Source organism: Oryza brachyantha, chromosome 9 (genome assembly GCF_000231095.2).
Source record: "Oryza brachyantha chromosome 9, ObraRS2, whole genome shotgun sequence".
NCBI classification, from domain to species: Eukaryota; Viridiplantae; Streptophyta; class Magnoliopsida; order Poales; family Poaceae; genus Oryza; species Oryza brachyantha.
This window is the reverse complement of record NC_023171.2, coordinates 2,224,602-2,239,169: the sequence shown is the minus strand read 5'-3', so window position 1 is coordinate 2,239,169 and position 14,568 is coordinate 2,224,602. Positions and strand designations below refer to the sequence as shown.

The 14,568-nt window shown below is 39.1% G+C and overlaps 3 protein-coding genes across 3 annotated transcripts; 2 read left to right on the top strand and 1 right to left on the bottom strand.

Annotated features, from left to right (window-relative positions):
• LOC102703239 (tropinone reductase-like 3) lies at positions 1-4,672 on the top strand. The gene is made up of 6 exons (XM_006660369.3): positions 1-299; positions 391-507; positions 1,477-1,611; positions 1,703-1,828; positions 2,616-2,717; positions 4,326-4,672. The coding sequence occupies exons 1-6, from the start codon at positions 168-170 to the stop codon at positions 4,473-4,475; spliced, it is 762 nt and encodes a 253-aa protein (XP_006660432.1). The 5' UTR covers positions 1-167; the 3' UTR covers positions 4,476-4,672.
• Positions 4,673-7,022: 2,350 nt separating this feature from the next.
• LOC102702963 (upstream activation factor subunit spp27) lies at positions 7,023-10,476 on the top strand. Its single transcript, XM_015841108.2, has 3 exons — positions 7,023-7,365; positions 9,419-9,476; positions 9,690-10,476. Exons 1-3 carry the CDS (start codon positions 7,186-7,188, stop codon positions 9,707-9,709), a joined length of 258 nt encoding a protein of 85 aa, XP_015696594.1. The 5' UTR covers positions 7,023-7,185; the 3' UTR covers positions 9,710-10,476.
• Positions 10,477-11,026: 550 nt separating this feature from the next.
• On the bottom strand, positions 11,027-14,164 carry LOC102702492 (GDSL esterase/lipase At2g42990-like). The gene is made up of 3 exons (XM_006660366.3): positions 13,706-14,164; positions 13,129-13,618; positions 11,027-11,421 (listed from the first exon to the last, which is right to left on the bottom strand). Exons 1-3 carry the CDS (start codon positions 14,081-14,083, stop codon positions 11,228-11,230), a joined length of 1,062 nt encoding a protein of 353 aa, XP_006660429.1. The 5' UTR covers positions 14,084-14,164; the 3' UTR covers positions 11,027-11,227.
• Between the last annotated feature and the right edge of the window lie 404 nt (positions 14,165-14,568).

The following is a 14,568-nucleotide window of genomic DNA, read 5'->3' as shown; positions in this document are numbered from 1 at the left end:
AATCCCACGGCAATAACAATAATAATAGTAATACGGAGTAATTTTTTAATAAAAACAAAAAAGTTCGGCCATCGGTTCTCCGATTTCTTGGCACCCGACGCCGATCCGCTCCTCTCCGCCCTCGTCGCGTCCAGCCATCTCCCCCAAGTCTTCGAGCAGCAAGGTCCATGGACGTCAAGTGCCGTCGCCTGGAGGGGAAGGTGGCCGTCGTGACGGCCTCCACGCAGGGCATTGGCCTCGCCATCGCCGAGCGCCTCGGCCTCGAGGGCGCCGCCGTCGTCATCTCCTCGCGCAAGAAGGTCCCAAGTCAAACCCCCCTCCCTCTCGTTTGTGTTGTGTGAATCCTGTCCTGTCCTGATCGTGGCTTCTCGTTCTCCTCTCCTGCTGCAGAAGAACGTGGACGAGGCGGTCGAGGGGCTCAGGGCGAAGGGGGTCACCGTCGTAGGCGCGGTCTGCCATGTCTCCGTCGCGGAGCAGCGCAAGAGCCTCATCGACACCGCGGTCAAGGTGAGAATTGGGGGTTTCTGCACTGGCTGATTCAGTGCGAGTTTGCTGTTTTATTACTTTCAGATTTGCGAGGCTGAATAAACTGGCACTACTTGTTTGAATCCGGGTTCCAATTCATGGGATTACTATAAATTGTACTAAATTATGTATGTCGTTGCTATACTAGATTTCATCACCTGCATTTGTCAACGCTTTCAAGAAATTGTTTTCTTGTTGACTGTTGTGTAAAACGTGAGATTGAAATTCTAAATTTAGCCTTATCTTCTTTCGAACCAGACATAAAGTACATGTGCTCCACAATTGGTGTAAACCTTACTTTTTTTTCACTGTATGGACAGTGGATTTTTTTTTTTAAATCAGCTCAACTGAACTTAAAACTACTCTGCTCTCGGTTTCTCTTTTTAGTGAAAATTGAACTGGACTTTCTGCCTTGTGCCTTTGTGGCTTAAAAAGGGTTGCATGGCAGAAACAAAAGACTTTATCTGTTCTTGGTTTTTACCTGGAGGTTTGGTCCATCCAAACTATATTTTCCCCTGAAAATTGTACACTGTTTTTTTCTACTAATGTATTACTTTATTCAGGTTTGTTCTTGTGACGATCAAGTACTACTACAGTAATTCTTACATAACAAATAATTGCTACTCCCTTCGTTTTATATTATAAGACTTTATAGCTTTGCCTAAATTCATCCATGTATCAATGTATATGTTTTATATATATATGTCTAGAACTCTAGATTTATTAGCACACATATGAATCTAGGCAATGCTAGAAAGTCTTATAATGTGGAGTGGAGGGAATATGTTATAACAGAAATTTTGGCATATTGATACACTCTAATCAAAATGTTGCTTCAAATCCTGCATACTGAACATTGAGTATAATATCTCATATTTATGGACATATTGATATTGTTATCTCCAATGCTACTACAAATCCTATATAACAATCATTTTTTTTACATTGCAGAATTTTGGACATATTGACATCATTGTTTCCAATGCTGCTGCAAACCCTTCTGTAGATAACATACTAGAAATGAAAGGGCCTGTCCTTGACAAACTATGGGAAATTAATGTCAAAGCATCTATTCTTCTTCTACAGGTTAATGAGATCCTCATCCTAAGTCATAATCACAACTTTGTAAAAGAATAGCAATTACATGACTAAATTGTTTTTTTTTCATTTTCATTAGGATGCTGCAGCACATTTGCGAAAGGGATCGTCTGTGATATTAATTTCTTCAATTACTGGCTATAATCCTGAACCAGCATTATCGATGTATGGCGTCACAAAGACTGCCCTGTTTGGTCTCACAAAGGTACATGCCCTTACCTTTTCCACTGTCATGTTTCCTGTTATCATAGTTTTCTTATTCTTTCTCTATTTCAACTTTTAATATGGGCAAAAAATATATTCCTGATGTTTAATTAAATTATAGTAAATAAAATATTAACCTAAGCTGTCAAGTGATGAATGCTTGCACTGACGGGGTGGGCGAATGCATCCAAACATATATAAAACGGGCTGGTACAGTAGTACTAAGTAACTCATGAAGTTTTCACCTTGAAGTTTTCCCTACTTGGTGTTTTGTGCCTATACAAGAGCTTGGATATTGGGCCACCTCAAGAAGTTTTGACTTCGCTTCTAGATTTCTTCCCAATCTCCAGGCAATGTTGTTTCATATGTTTGTGAACTGAGCTACAGATCTTGTCTTCTAAAATATTATGACGCATATCCCAGTTAACCAGATTCACATCTAGAGATGGTCTGTCACTTTATGTATGTGAATGCAACTAATGCATGAGTTGGATGTGAACTATGAAGTCAATATATTACCATGACAGTATGATAGCGTTTATACAGAATGCACCACCAGATATTATTGCATCAGAGCTATACTTCAGAGTTCATTATCCAACAATGTTCTTATGAGTTATCACTGGGATTTGTAAGGTCATTATGAACATCTACCATAGGCTATGTTGTATTATAAATTTGGCAGTTCATTTTCATCAAATGTTCTGAAGATATTTTGTTGTTTTGGTATGTAATTGTTTTACACCCGATGAACTTATGCATCCACTGACTATGCTCTTCTTTTCTAGGCTCTGGCTGCTGAGATGGGGCCAAATACTCGTGTTAACTGTATAGCCCCTGGTTTTGTTCCTACAAATTTTGCTCGTTTCCTCACAACTAACGAGACCCTTGTAAGTAATTCTGCATATCCCATTCTGAGAATTAGTTAGTTATAGAAGAAATTTATTTAACATCTAAAGGCCAGTCAATCAAAAGGACATCTGTGTTGAATATGATTAAATTGCTAATCACTGTCTATATTATCTGGAGTGTATTCTGTTCAGAACCTTGTGCTCAACTAACACCATAGCTTTATAAACACACTGAACATCCCATGATTTTTTGTTTGCTCTTATAAAGACACTACTGTTTATTTGAATTGGATGAGAAAAATATGTGTAGATGTTATGCACCACTTAATATGGTGTTAGAAAGAATCAGCAGGTTTAGGAAAAATAATAAATTCGACAGAAAACTAGGTTCTGTGGTAAAAGATGCGGGAAACCACCAGGCTTTACACTAAACTGGCACATAACATCAGCTGCAGTAGGACAAATGCTGACTAAAGTTAACATGACGTTGGTTTCCTAAGATACAGTTTGCAATCGCATACTGATGTTTTACTTGGCTACAATTAACATTTTTGTGACGGAAATGCCCTGCTTAATCAAACGGTATGGCTGGGTGGCTGGGCATGTACATGATTAGTTGCATGGATGAATCATCAGTGGCCTGTTTTAGTGGCTCAGAAATTTGAATAAGCTTTATAGATGGTGGGTAAGCTGCATCATGTAATATGGTTTTGTGAAATTACTTAGATAGTATTAGGCCAAATAGTTCTGTAACATTGAGATGGTCTGTAAGACTGTAAGCATACATCATTGATGTAACAATCTGGTGCTTCAATGTGTACCATCAGCATTGGCACTTCTACCATTTGTTCAGATTGGTGAAAATTATTAGCTACGTGCCCTTCAGTGTTCTTATGCTTGCCATGTGCACTCATCAGAAGTTTCTGGTTTAGTCCAGAATACCATCTTAATTGGCATGTAGAGTTATATGAGCACTAAATTGTGTCTTCATTAGGTATGTTACTTTTTTGCTAAATTTATCGTTGCTAAATTGTTTGTCTTCATTAGGTATCTTACTGTTTTACCTAAATTTATCGCTTGTATATCTTTTGTTTTGGAATAACTACAGAGATAAAAATTTTATTTTATATATATAATGAACCATCTAGACAGAATTTCTCTATCCCTCAAAAGAAAAGGATGATACCTTCTTCCTGTAGATTACCAAATAGAGTGGATTTTAGATGTACACCATTCCTTGATTATGTGAAAGGAATAAAGTACAAGAAGGTTCTCCTTTGATAGAGAAGGTGAAAAAAACATTAAGATGTGAATTGTATTTCTACCTTCATGTGATATAGTGCTCGTACGTAGGTTGTCCTGAATACAGCATATTTTAGATTGGTATTGTTTGTGCATGTACCACATAGGTTATACTTCCTCTGTTCCATACTATAAGACTTTCTGGGTTTGGCTTGATTCATTTGTGTATCAATGTATATGTTTTTATATATGTTTAGATTCATTAGCACATAAATGAATCAGGTAAGGCTAGAATATTTTATAATGTGGAACGGAGAGAATGGTATTCTGTGTATAGGTCAATCCAGTTTGTTCTTTTATCCAGTCCATGTGTATGTACTTAAAATAAATCAAACCATTTTGCAGAAAAATGAGCTTATTGACAGGAGCACGCTTAAGAGATTGGGTGCTGTGGAAGACATGGCTGCAGCCGCCGCATTCCTGGCTTCAGATGATGCATCATTCATTACAGCTGAAACTATTGTTGTTGCTGGAGGGACTCGATCTAGGCTGTAGATCTATCTGTACTCGCTGCTGGTGAATAAATTGAAATTTACTCAATATGCTACAATAGGTAATATAGTTTCGTAAATGGTAATGCGATTTGCAAGGACAGTTTACTGGATACTGGAAGTGATGTGAACTGCTGTCGTCTGACGCCTGGCGGGTGCTAGAATATGGCATTCGGATAGCATCTTATATTTCCATGACTACTTTACAACCGTACGTTCTTGATTAAATCACTCTTATGCCGTTTACATCATTTGTTCAACTATCTTGCCATTTAGTTTCTTTTTTTTTTTGGTAAAGTGTGAGATTTGTAAGTGCTAACGTAGAAATGTGAAAGCATAACCATTAGAAGCCATGAGAGAATATCAGTAATAAGAATCAGCTGGTAAAGCCAAATTCATTTCCTAATAATACCAATAATTACTTATTGTGGTAGTCTTTATCGCCTAAAAAGAAGCTAACTCAAAATAAAAAAAATAGACAAGATTTCTTTTTATACTAACTCAAAATAAAAAAAATAAACAAGATTTCTTTTTATACTCCATCTGCTTTTTAAGTGATGTCAACGTCTTAATTAGAAAAGTTATGTAATTATCACATATTTTGGACTTAATTTAATTACTTATTTTGTTTATTTACACAAAAAAAATTGAATAAGATAAATGACCAAACCAAATTCTAACAGCCTCATATTAAAAACCGGTGGGAGTACATTGTATCGGAAGAGTAGTTCTCATCAAGATAATTTGGACAAAAAGGTGATATACTTTAGTTTGAAAGAAAATTACAGGCTGAGATAGTTCTCTTTAAACTCACTATTAAAATAAAGCTTTTTCATCATTCAATAATTCTAATACACAAATACCTCCAAAAATGATAACCGCCGGAGGAGTAGCAGGCTAGGAAACACTTGTGATGGAGTGATGATGTCGTTAGTGCATGACTCCACCCGCTAGGGTTCAAATTTTAATGCTCACAAATATTTTTTTTAAGAAAAATGTCTAAGAAAAAGCTCTGCTTTTTATAAAGCCAACAAACGCAGTAAACAATGTTACCGTGGAGGTTGGTTTAAGATGACAGGTCAATTTGTACTGTTCAAAACATAAATCACAACTTAACAAACTTTAGATAGGGAAGCCTACCCTAGCATGCAACTGAAGAACAAACTCAACTAGCTCCTAGCTAGCCAGTAACAAAAACCAGCAAACACACACGAGAAAACTACTACTTCAGCCAATCCCATCTTTTGCCTCCCGCAGGTGTCTTGTAATATTTTATAAAGAAATAATCCAACTATCCAGAATAGCCGCCCCCTTCTTCTTTAACAATCTTTTTCACTGTAATACAAGACAAATTACCTGCAAAGGAATATTCCGCGGAGAAAAGACAATAAAAAACATATCATTCCTAATAAATACAAAGTTACCAACAACATGTAGCCAACACATATCCCCACTTTATCAAACTTAACTCTATTAGGCTAGAAGATATGATCACCAAAATCTTCAAAGTTAGAACGAATTCTACTCCAACCTAAAGCATCTCTATAAATACCCCAATTAAAAACTGCAATAGGACAATTAAAGAAAATATGACAACCATCTTCATAAGCATTACACAACTAGCAAAACTCCGAGCCCTTCCAATGCATTTTTTTTAACTAACCAGCAGATTAATTTTTGTTCTTCCACGCTAAACAATTTTAAAATAATAGGAGAACCCCAAAAAAATTTCATATCACTGTCCAGCATACCTCTGAAAGTTATCATCCTATACATAGGCTGAGAGGAGAAGATGCCTTTCTTATCTAAAGCCTACACTAGTTTGTCTTTATTCCAGAAAAATTTAATAGAACCACTCTGTTACACAGCTCTTACTATTACATGGTATCTTCCAGCACAGAAGCTCTCCTGAAAGTAAGGACTTCCATGCCTCTATCTAAAATCTCTTTTAATAGGATATCTTGTTGGTAATAAATTTTAAAAAGGTAGACTCACAAATATTACATACACTCAAGTGAGATTTCAACAAAATTAAGTGAGGCTAGGGATGTGGCTTTGGTCCCCTATCTCTTTGACCATGTTTTAGCATGCATATTCATGTGTGTGTGTGAGTATGCTAGAGGATTCTCTGATGTAAAGTCAGAGGTACGATATTATTGACACGTAGGTCTATATAATTATACATAGAAGGATCTCGTTCTAGTGTTGCATGTGTAATAAGATGTATGTGTATGCGTCAGCCACATAAATAAAAAGTCAGCCACATAAATAAAAGAGAAAGAAGCGCCAGCTGACTCAAATGCTCAATCTATACTACTTTAAATGTCTTAGTGGTGGTGACAGTTAATCTGCCACCCCATGCTTTCCACCGGTCTTTTGCAAATTAGTGTATGATATTTTCTGATATTATAGAATAGTCTATATTTGATTTAAACAAGTGATATTAGTATAGTTGATAAAAAATTCTTATAGTATATTTTCGCTAGTCAAAGAAAAATCCCCATTAAGTAAGGAGGTACCGAGGCCCAGCAGGTCAATAGGCCCAATACCCATTACCAATTGTGGCCCACAGAAAACCCTCTCCTCTCTCCTCTCTTCATCAGCCCTCCCGCGCCCGGGCCGCCGCCTCTGCCGCCGGCGATCCTCTCCACGAACTCCTTCTGCTGCTCTTCCTTGTTCAAGCTAGTGTGCCACCACCATAGATAAGGAGGGAGATGGTGCTGCGGCGGGCTTCCGCGGCGGCGGTGGCCGATTGCCCCAAGAAGGTGGCGCGGCTGGTGGACCTGGTGAACCTTCCGACAGCGCTGCGGGGCTTCGCCGGGGGCCAGTCCCAGATGTCCCACCTCTCTTTCTTCCTCCGCGTCTGGTCACACATCAAGAACAACAACCTCCAGGTGTGTGAGTGACGTCATGCTCCTCCAATCTTAAGGGAGATCTGCATGTTCTCTTGCCCCTCGAATCGAATTAAATTTCGCCGGTCAGTGCCTGGAATTTGGTTGAGCTCATTATTATTTTGGCTGGATTTGGTAGCTCGTTGAATTGGCACGACTATCTGATTGAATCTTGATTTGGGGGATCCGGTCTTAATTGGGGAGTAGAACTCTCTTTCTTTCTGTTTACTAGTCTGGTGTATACTGTCAACTAATGCCAGTTGAGTTGTTGAAATGTGCATGGTGTAAGAAGAAAATGATTGCTTGGGCTGGTCAGGATGTTGTTTGGGTTGGCCAAAGAATCTAGCTCTGACATCCTAAAAGAGTTGCATTTGGTTCTTTAGCAATTTTTTGGTAGTGCCCAGCCCTAACGCAGTGCCATAAATTTGGTAACATGTACTTTGATAGTCTAGATGGTCTGGAACCAAATAAGCTCAGTTTACCCTACCAAAATTGTCTTCAGTTTGAACAAAACCAAATGGCCTAGCTTTACCCAAAAAAATATTTGACAAAGCATAAATTTTGTCTACCTATATGTTTAAGGTTTGCGGTGGTTATAAACCAAACAACCCCATAGTTGTTTGCTCAGAATTCCTGGAATTTATGTTTCAAGATATTTCTTCTTGCCATTAACGCCTGGCACATCCTTTCTTTCAAAGGCTACATGACCATTACGTCCTTTGGACCCAGATAGTTCTGTTTGATTGACATAAACAACAATATAGTCTATCTTTACATGATATTCTGATGGGGTGGTACGATTTTTTCATTTATTGTCGCCATTTTGAATATAAATTATTGGAGAAAACAGTTATTGTACCACTTTAATTTAGTGGAGAAAGAAAACAGTTGTGGTCTCATCTTCAGTGTGTCTGTTTAGGCCTGTTTATGCCCAGAAACTGTGAAGGGAATGATCTGAGCAGGACTCTTAAGACTTGATATGTACTTCTCCCATGATTACTAAACCATTTCCACTGTATTTCTAAAGCACTACTGTTGATTGTTCAAGAGTAAAAATTACAGATCAGATCAGGTAGCCGCTGCAGCTTTAGCAGTCGCCTGATCCATATCGTCCAAAACACATCGAAGGGTCAGGAATAAAGCAAGCCTCTTAAGTTGTCTGACCCATCAACCATTACAGTAGTAGCAAGACGGCCTGAGCGCTGGAGGTTCTTGCATAACCAGCACTCCAGCCATGGTTTCCCTGTCCAGCAAGATTGTGGTCCCTATCATGATGCACTTTGATGATATATCCTGAGAACAGCGTCTTCTTCTGTGCTTAATGAGGTCAGTCAGCCTAGCTCCTTCACCTCCCAATTAGAATATGAACTTGGCCACTAAGGTAGCAGTGACTGCCTCCCATTCACCTATTTTACATTCCGCCGGCATGGGCTTGAAGTGCTCCTGGACGGTGGCATGCGAGCGCTTGGCAGGATGACAAATGGCTTGACCAATGAAGAGCACAAGTATGCTCCAGTTATACCTACAATCTTGAATTCTTGATGGAGTTGAACAATGTAATGGAATCTGCACGTTCTTTTGAATTGAATCGGTGGGGTTTTCTCGACAAAGTTGTTATGGATGGAAGTGACGAATTACAAGACAGAAGAAGTAGAATACGTATGACGAGAAGAGAATGAACAGGGATAGTACTTTCCGTAAGTCTCAGCCGTTTGATTATTTTTGGACGTGGCAGATTGATTGACTGCCAAAGTTACAGTTGCTATAACGACTGCACCTGATCCCAATCTGAAAATTACCGAAGGAAAACATCTAGCACGATGCAATATGTATCACTCAGTCACATGATTGAAGCATGATTGAAGCAAATTGAGAATGACACTTCTCAATTCTTGTAGTTCTTCATTCAAATAAATTAAAACCTGTTTGAAATGAAGTAATTTGCTTGAAGAAAAGTGTTGTGTCTGTAATCTTTCTTCTCATATGTATAATTGTATTTAGAAATGCCCATAGGGAATTTTTACCAGTACTAATTGAAATTAATCTTGTTTTGCAGGACCCAACTAATAGGAACATTGTCAACTGCGATGACAAGCTGAAGACTGTGTTGTTGGGTAGGTCTAAAGTGGAACTTTCTGAACTCCCAATGCTTGTCAAGTTGCATTTTCCAAAATTTCCGAAGCAATAAAAATGTTAAAGTCACATATTTTAAAAGCCGAATTTTGTGGAAGCTGGTTGTATTTCTTGTGTCTTCAGATAAGCAGCAAAATCAATATGAATTTGTTTACCGTTATCATCAGCTAATACGTGTCCATTTGTCATGTTAGTATCTTGTGGGTTGAGTTAAAAGTGAAGAACCAGAACGAATGGAAGGAAAGCTGTACTGCATGATTGCTGTCACTATCTTTCTTTTATTTGTTGATGGCTGTGGAAATGTTGAATTGAATTTAGGAAGGCGGCTCTTAAATGCATGCTGGATTTTGTTGGTTAGGCCTTCCTACATTTCTTGCTCTGGCAGAATTCAGAGTCAAACCGTGTAACACTGGATAGTTGTTTGGTTTGCTTTATGTTTTTGTACTTAGCAAACTGCAACAACTAGTGGGGCAGATATGGGACAGTTGATGCTAGATACAGAGTTGCTTTGTGGCATTGTTTTTGAAGATACAGCTGAAGATCTACACATCTGAATCTGAGGGTCCCTGCTTTACACATCTGAATCTGAGGGTCCCTGCTTCTGGTATGGTAGAGAATGGCAGGCAACTGTAGGGCTCTAATTCATGTGTTATTTACCCCACTGTTTGCTACCTTAATCTGGAACTTTGATTGGAGCAGTTGGCAAGAACATCTGTTTGGATTTGATATTTAACGGACCAAATACCATATGGTTTCTTGGGAAAAAAAACCATTGTATTAAAACCTTCGATATGTTTAACTGGCCAATTGATCAGTTCTATATTCATTTGTCAAACTAATCGGCTCATAAGTATTATGTAGGTTGTGTGTTTATGCAGTGCAAGCTCTGGTAGCTAGATGAGATGGGAGCCGCTTCACGCAATCATGGAGCTAGAATTAATATCACTTACATTATTATCGCTATTGTACACGAATCAAATACGTTATCATTTTTTATAGCAAAATCTGAAACTATTACGAAGCTCAAAATTATATTCAGACTAGACGTTATATTTCTTGATGGAGGTGGTATATATATGTTTTAGTTGTGGAGTCCAGGCTTAATTACAAAATTGGCAAATCCTTGCATTCGTTCACAACAGTACACCAAGAGAGTGTAATACGCCTTCCATTCCATATTTAAGATGTTCTGATTTTTTCTGAACAAAGTTTTGCTAACTTTCACCATGTTGACAGAGAAACGTATCAATACTTATAATACCAAGTTTACCAAATTAGTTACATTAAATTCATTGTTAAATATATTTTGACGCTATATTTATTTTGTGTTGAAAATGTTGCCACATTTTTTTATAATTTTCTCAAAATTTAAAAAAGGTTGACTTATGAGAAAAATGTCATATAAATATATATACACATACTGAAATAAAAGTTTGTGTAATTTGTTTACTAAAAAACCTACATATGCGGGAGTAAATTTTTGTGTCTAAATTAATTGTTCGTAAGTTATTAGTGAAAGGGAAAATGGGAGAAAACACATGGGATTGAGATGGTGGGAACAACATAACTGGGGAGAACACTTGTGAGACACACTCTATTAAAGACGTGCGAAGGACATGCTTTAGCGCATCCGTATATATATACACACATAGAGGGAGAGTAATTTCACAGGCCGTATTATATATGTATATGTATGACTGATCGATCAATTCACAAGATTAAATAAGAAACTTTAAAGGAACACATTAAGTGTGGTGTTCATGACAGTGTCGGCAATGATCTTGTACATTTTCTCCGTGGGATGGATTGCATCAAAGAAGACGTATTTGTTGGCGTTTTGACATAAGAGTGAGGTGCTCATGCTGCAAAAGTAACCGGCCTCGAAGAGCCCTGTCCCACAGCAACCTTGCACTGCATTTTCAAAACCTGCTCGTCTCCAAAACAACAGGAAATGGATAAACAAAATTAGAGGTCTCTATCTGCATAGTTTGCATGCCACATATATATTAATTCAATTTCCTTTTTATGTTCGATGATACTACCTAGTGCATCACATATGCATAAGCTCAACAGGTCCAATTTTCAACAAAATGTCAGTTATGTTTCGTGTTGAATATATTTTGATATGTGGATAGAGGAGCTCCATATTGTCTTACAATATGTTAATATATATATATATATATATATATATATATATATCGGTAGTAAAACCTTGAAATCTTAAATAATTAATACATGTAATACATACAAATTTGATATGAGAATTATACTTGTGGATCTTCGTAAAAAAAAAAAAAACTTCGGTAGACACATTCGAGTTATATTGCTAGTAGTTATATGTCTATGTTTCAATAAAAAATATTTCAAACGTATATTAATTATAATGATGAAACTTGTCAAAGACCACAGCTATCTAAAACGTTAAGTAAAAAACACAGATCGAGGTATAATTATCTTTAAAAAATATGTACTACTACCAACGTGTCTAAATTCGTTTATTAATAAATGTACATAATTATATATATATATATATGTTTAGATTCATTAGTATCCAAATAAATTTACACAGGATATAAAGTCTCCTACATCTCCATCTTTTTTTTTTAATTATGCTTATAAGCTAAAATTCGAAATTAGTTTTGGATTTTTTCATCGTGGCTTTTCAGACTTGGGTTTTATATCACTAAATACATATGTTTTTATTTATAAATAGTCCGTTCGACTTTTTCTAAAAAAATTGACCCCAAACGAATATATTATTACTTCTGTTGTAGTAAAAGTCTAATAGCAGAACTTTTTGCCGTTTTGGGGCAAGGACATGTAGAAGCCGGTATACCAGCATTCTACTACGGCTCTGCTTAACTACCTACCTATACCCGGCAGTTGGCAAGTATAGTAACGAACCGAACATTAATGAATGCATGCATTCACAGATGCACTGAGTACGTACTGCAGTGCAACAGCATCAATATATGACACCGTGACACGGCAGGTGGCGTTCATGCCCCGGCCTCTCGATCGATAGTTGCCCCGGCCATCCATCCCTCGAACCACTCACTGGCCGCAATTAAGTAACACCATGCCTTAATGCAATTCTTATATATTTACCACCTTTATCACCACGACAGTACACCAACCCTACGCGGTGGAAAGAGCTGTCATGCCAAATTAACTGTCAGTCCGTCACATTAACTATTACTATTACTCATATGATAGTGTTGTCATTCTACGTCAGACGGGATGGCTTGGCCACGAGATTTCGAGGCTGAAATATTTAACTAGAATACTTAGTAATAAAATTATTTCATTAAAAATAAAATAAAAATCCTCCCAAACGTGTGTAAAGATACTAGTAATTGTGATGGAGCTATTAATTAGTGGAGAAACTAGTAGTAATGGATGTTGTCTTAGTGTTTAAATATTTAACGCCGTTGAATTTTTTATATACGTTTGACTATTCGTCTTATTTAATTTTTTTTAAATATGTAAAACTATATATATACACAAAAGTATATTTAACAATAAATAAAATGATATAAAAACAATTAATACTTATTTAAATTTTTTAAATAAGACAAATAAATAAATATATATAAAAATCAACAGCTTTAAACATAAGGAAGGATTGCTCACCGTAGTCGGATGGCCTGTTGACGATGGCGGTGAGGATGTTGTAGGTGTCGGCGTAGACGAGCTGCAAGCCGGGGAGCTCCTTGTTGAGCCTGACGGCGAGGCCCTGCAGCTTGCCGTTGAAGCTGCGGGCGACGGCGTTGTAGTCCTCGTTGCACTCGCCGGGGTCGTCGCGGTTGCCGATGCGCTCGGCGGGGAGGCAGCCCATCGGTGTCAGCCCGGTGAAGTCCATCTTCCGGCCGCCGAGGGAGTGCACGTCGCGGATGGCGGCCTCGGCGAGGTCCAGCAGGTACGCCTCGTACTGCGCCACCGTGTACTGAAGCCGCCGCTCCGGCAGGTTGTAGTAGTTCTCGATGAAGTCGTTGGTGCCGATGCTCCAGATGTAGAGCGCCTCGCCGATGATCTCGCCGGCTTTCCTCTCCCCCTTCGCCATCTTCAGCCTCTCCTTGTACTCCCTGAAGTACTGCAGCTGCTCGCCGATCGTGATCACCGACTGCATGCAAATCAAATGCTCGATCAAATGCCTGCCGCCGCAGCCGCCGGAATATAGGAGGAGGGAGGGGAGGGCCGGGTCGCTTACTAGGACGCCCGCGGTGGCGTTGTCGAGGCCGGTGGCGGCGGAGGCGAAGGAGACGCCGGAGGAGAGCTGGTCGATGGTGAGGTTGGCGTCGAGGTAGGCCGGGATGCAGGGCGGGAGGCCGAAGGCCTCGGAGATGAAGTCGGTGGCGAGGCGGCCATTCGAGAAGCGGCCGGTGGGCTGGCCGTCGGCGTAGTCGCGCCCGTACGGCCAGAAGTTGCTCCGCGCGATCGTCGGGATGAAGTTGTTGTTGCCCGTGTCCACCGACGAGTCGCCGAACACGATCACCGCCGGCACCTTCCCCGCCGCCGCAGCCACACCGCCTCGCCGCAGCAGCGCCGGCAACAAGACCAGCCACGGCAACCACCGGCGGATCGACATCGATCGATCTGTGACTCTCACTGAGCTTCTCTGGAGGTTTGGTGCATGATTCGTGGGGATGATGAGATTAAGCTTAAGGTGCAGGCCGCCTGCATTGGAGTGCGATGTGTATAGTACCAAATATATAAGGGTAAGGATGGCGCGTAATTTGGACTAATTAGCGGCGTCGCCCACCATCAATCAATGTGGTCGTACATACTGTGCGTGTGATTGAGCATGTGTTATAAGGGTGTGGGTGGTTTGCCCGCCAATCTGCTTATATACCAATTACCTATTTAATTAGCTTATAAGTGAACTTGCGGGCTAGTCTATTTACACCCGTAGTTATAAGAGTGGTCGATTGTCACCTCTAATTTTGTTCATGTAAATAACTGATTGTGAGGTGACACCTACAAAATATTATCTGTTATATCTGGTGCACTAGTTTTAACAATTAACTAGCTAATCTATTCTTTCTTTTTATCTTTTTCTAAGATGATATAGAG

Bases quoted from the DNA above. Each gene is read 5' to 3' on its own strand.
- LOC102703239 (XM_006660369.3), top strand. From the start codon at position 168: ATGGACGTCAAGTGCCGTCGCCTGGAGGGGAAGGTGGCCGTCGTGACG. The intron at 1,612-1,702 runs GTTAATGAGATC...CATTTTCATTAG, and splicing joins CATCTATTCTTCTTCTACAG to GATGCTGCAGCACATTTGCG. The intron at 1,829-2,615 runs GTACATGCCCTT...CTTCTTTTCTAG, and splicing joins CCCTGTTTGGTCTCACAAAG to GCTCTGGCTGCTGAGATGGG.
- LOC102702963 (XM_015841108.2), top strand. From the start codon at position 7,186: ATGGTGCTGCGGCGGGCTTCCGCGGCGGCGGTGGCCGATTGCCCCAAG. The intron at 7,366-9,418 runs GTGTGTGAGTGA...CTTGTTTTGCAG, and splicing joins TCAAGAACAACAACCTCCAG to GACCCAACTAATAGGAACAT. The intron at 9,477-9,689 runs GTAGGTCTAAAG...TTGTCATGTTAG, and splicing joins GCTGAAGACTGTGTTGTTGG to TATCTTGTGGGTTGAGTTAA.
- LOC102702492 (XM_006660366.3), bottom strand. From the start codon at position 14,083: ATGTCGATCCGCCGGTGGTTGCCGTGGCTGGTCTTGTTGCCGGCGCTG. The intron at 13,619-13,705 runs GTAAGCGACCCG...ATTTGCATGCAG, and splicing joins ACGCCACCGCGGGCGTCCTA to TCGGTGATCACGATCGGCGA. The intron at 11,422-13,128 runs GTGAGCAATCCT...GGAGACGAGCAG, and splicing joins CAACAGGCCATCCGACTACG to GTTTTGAAAATGCAGTGCAA.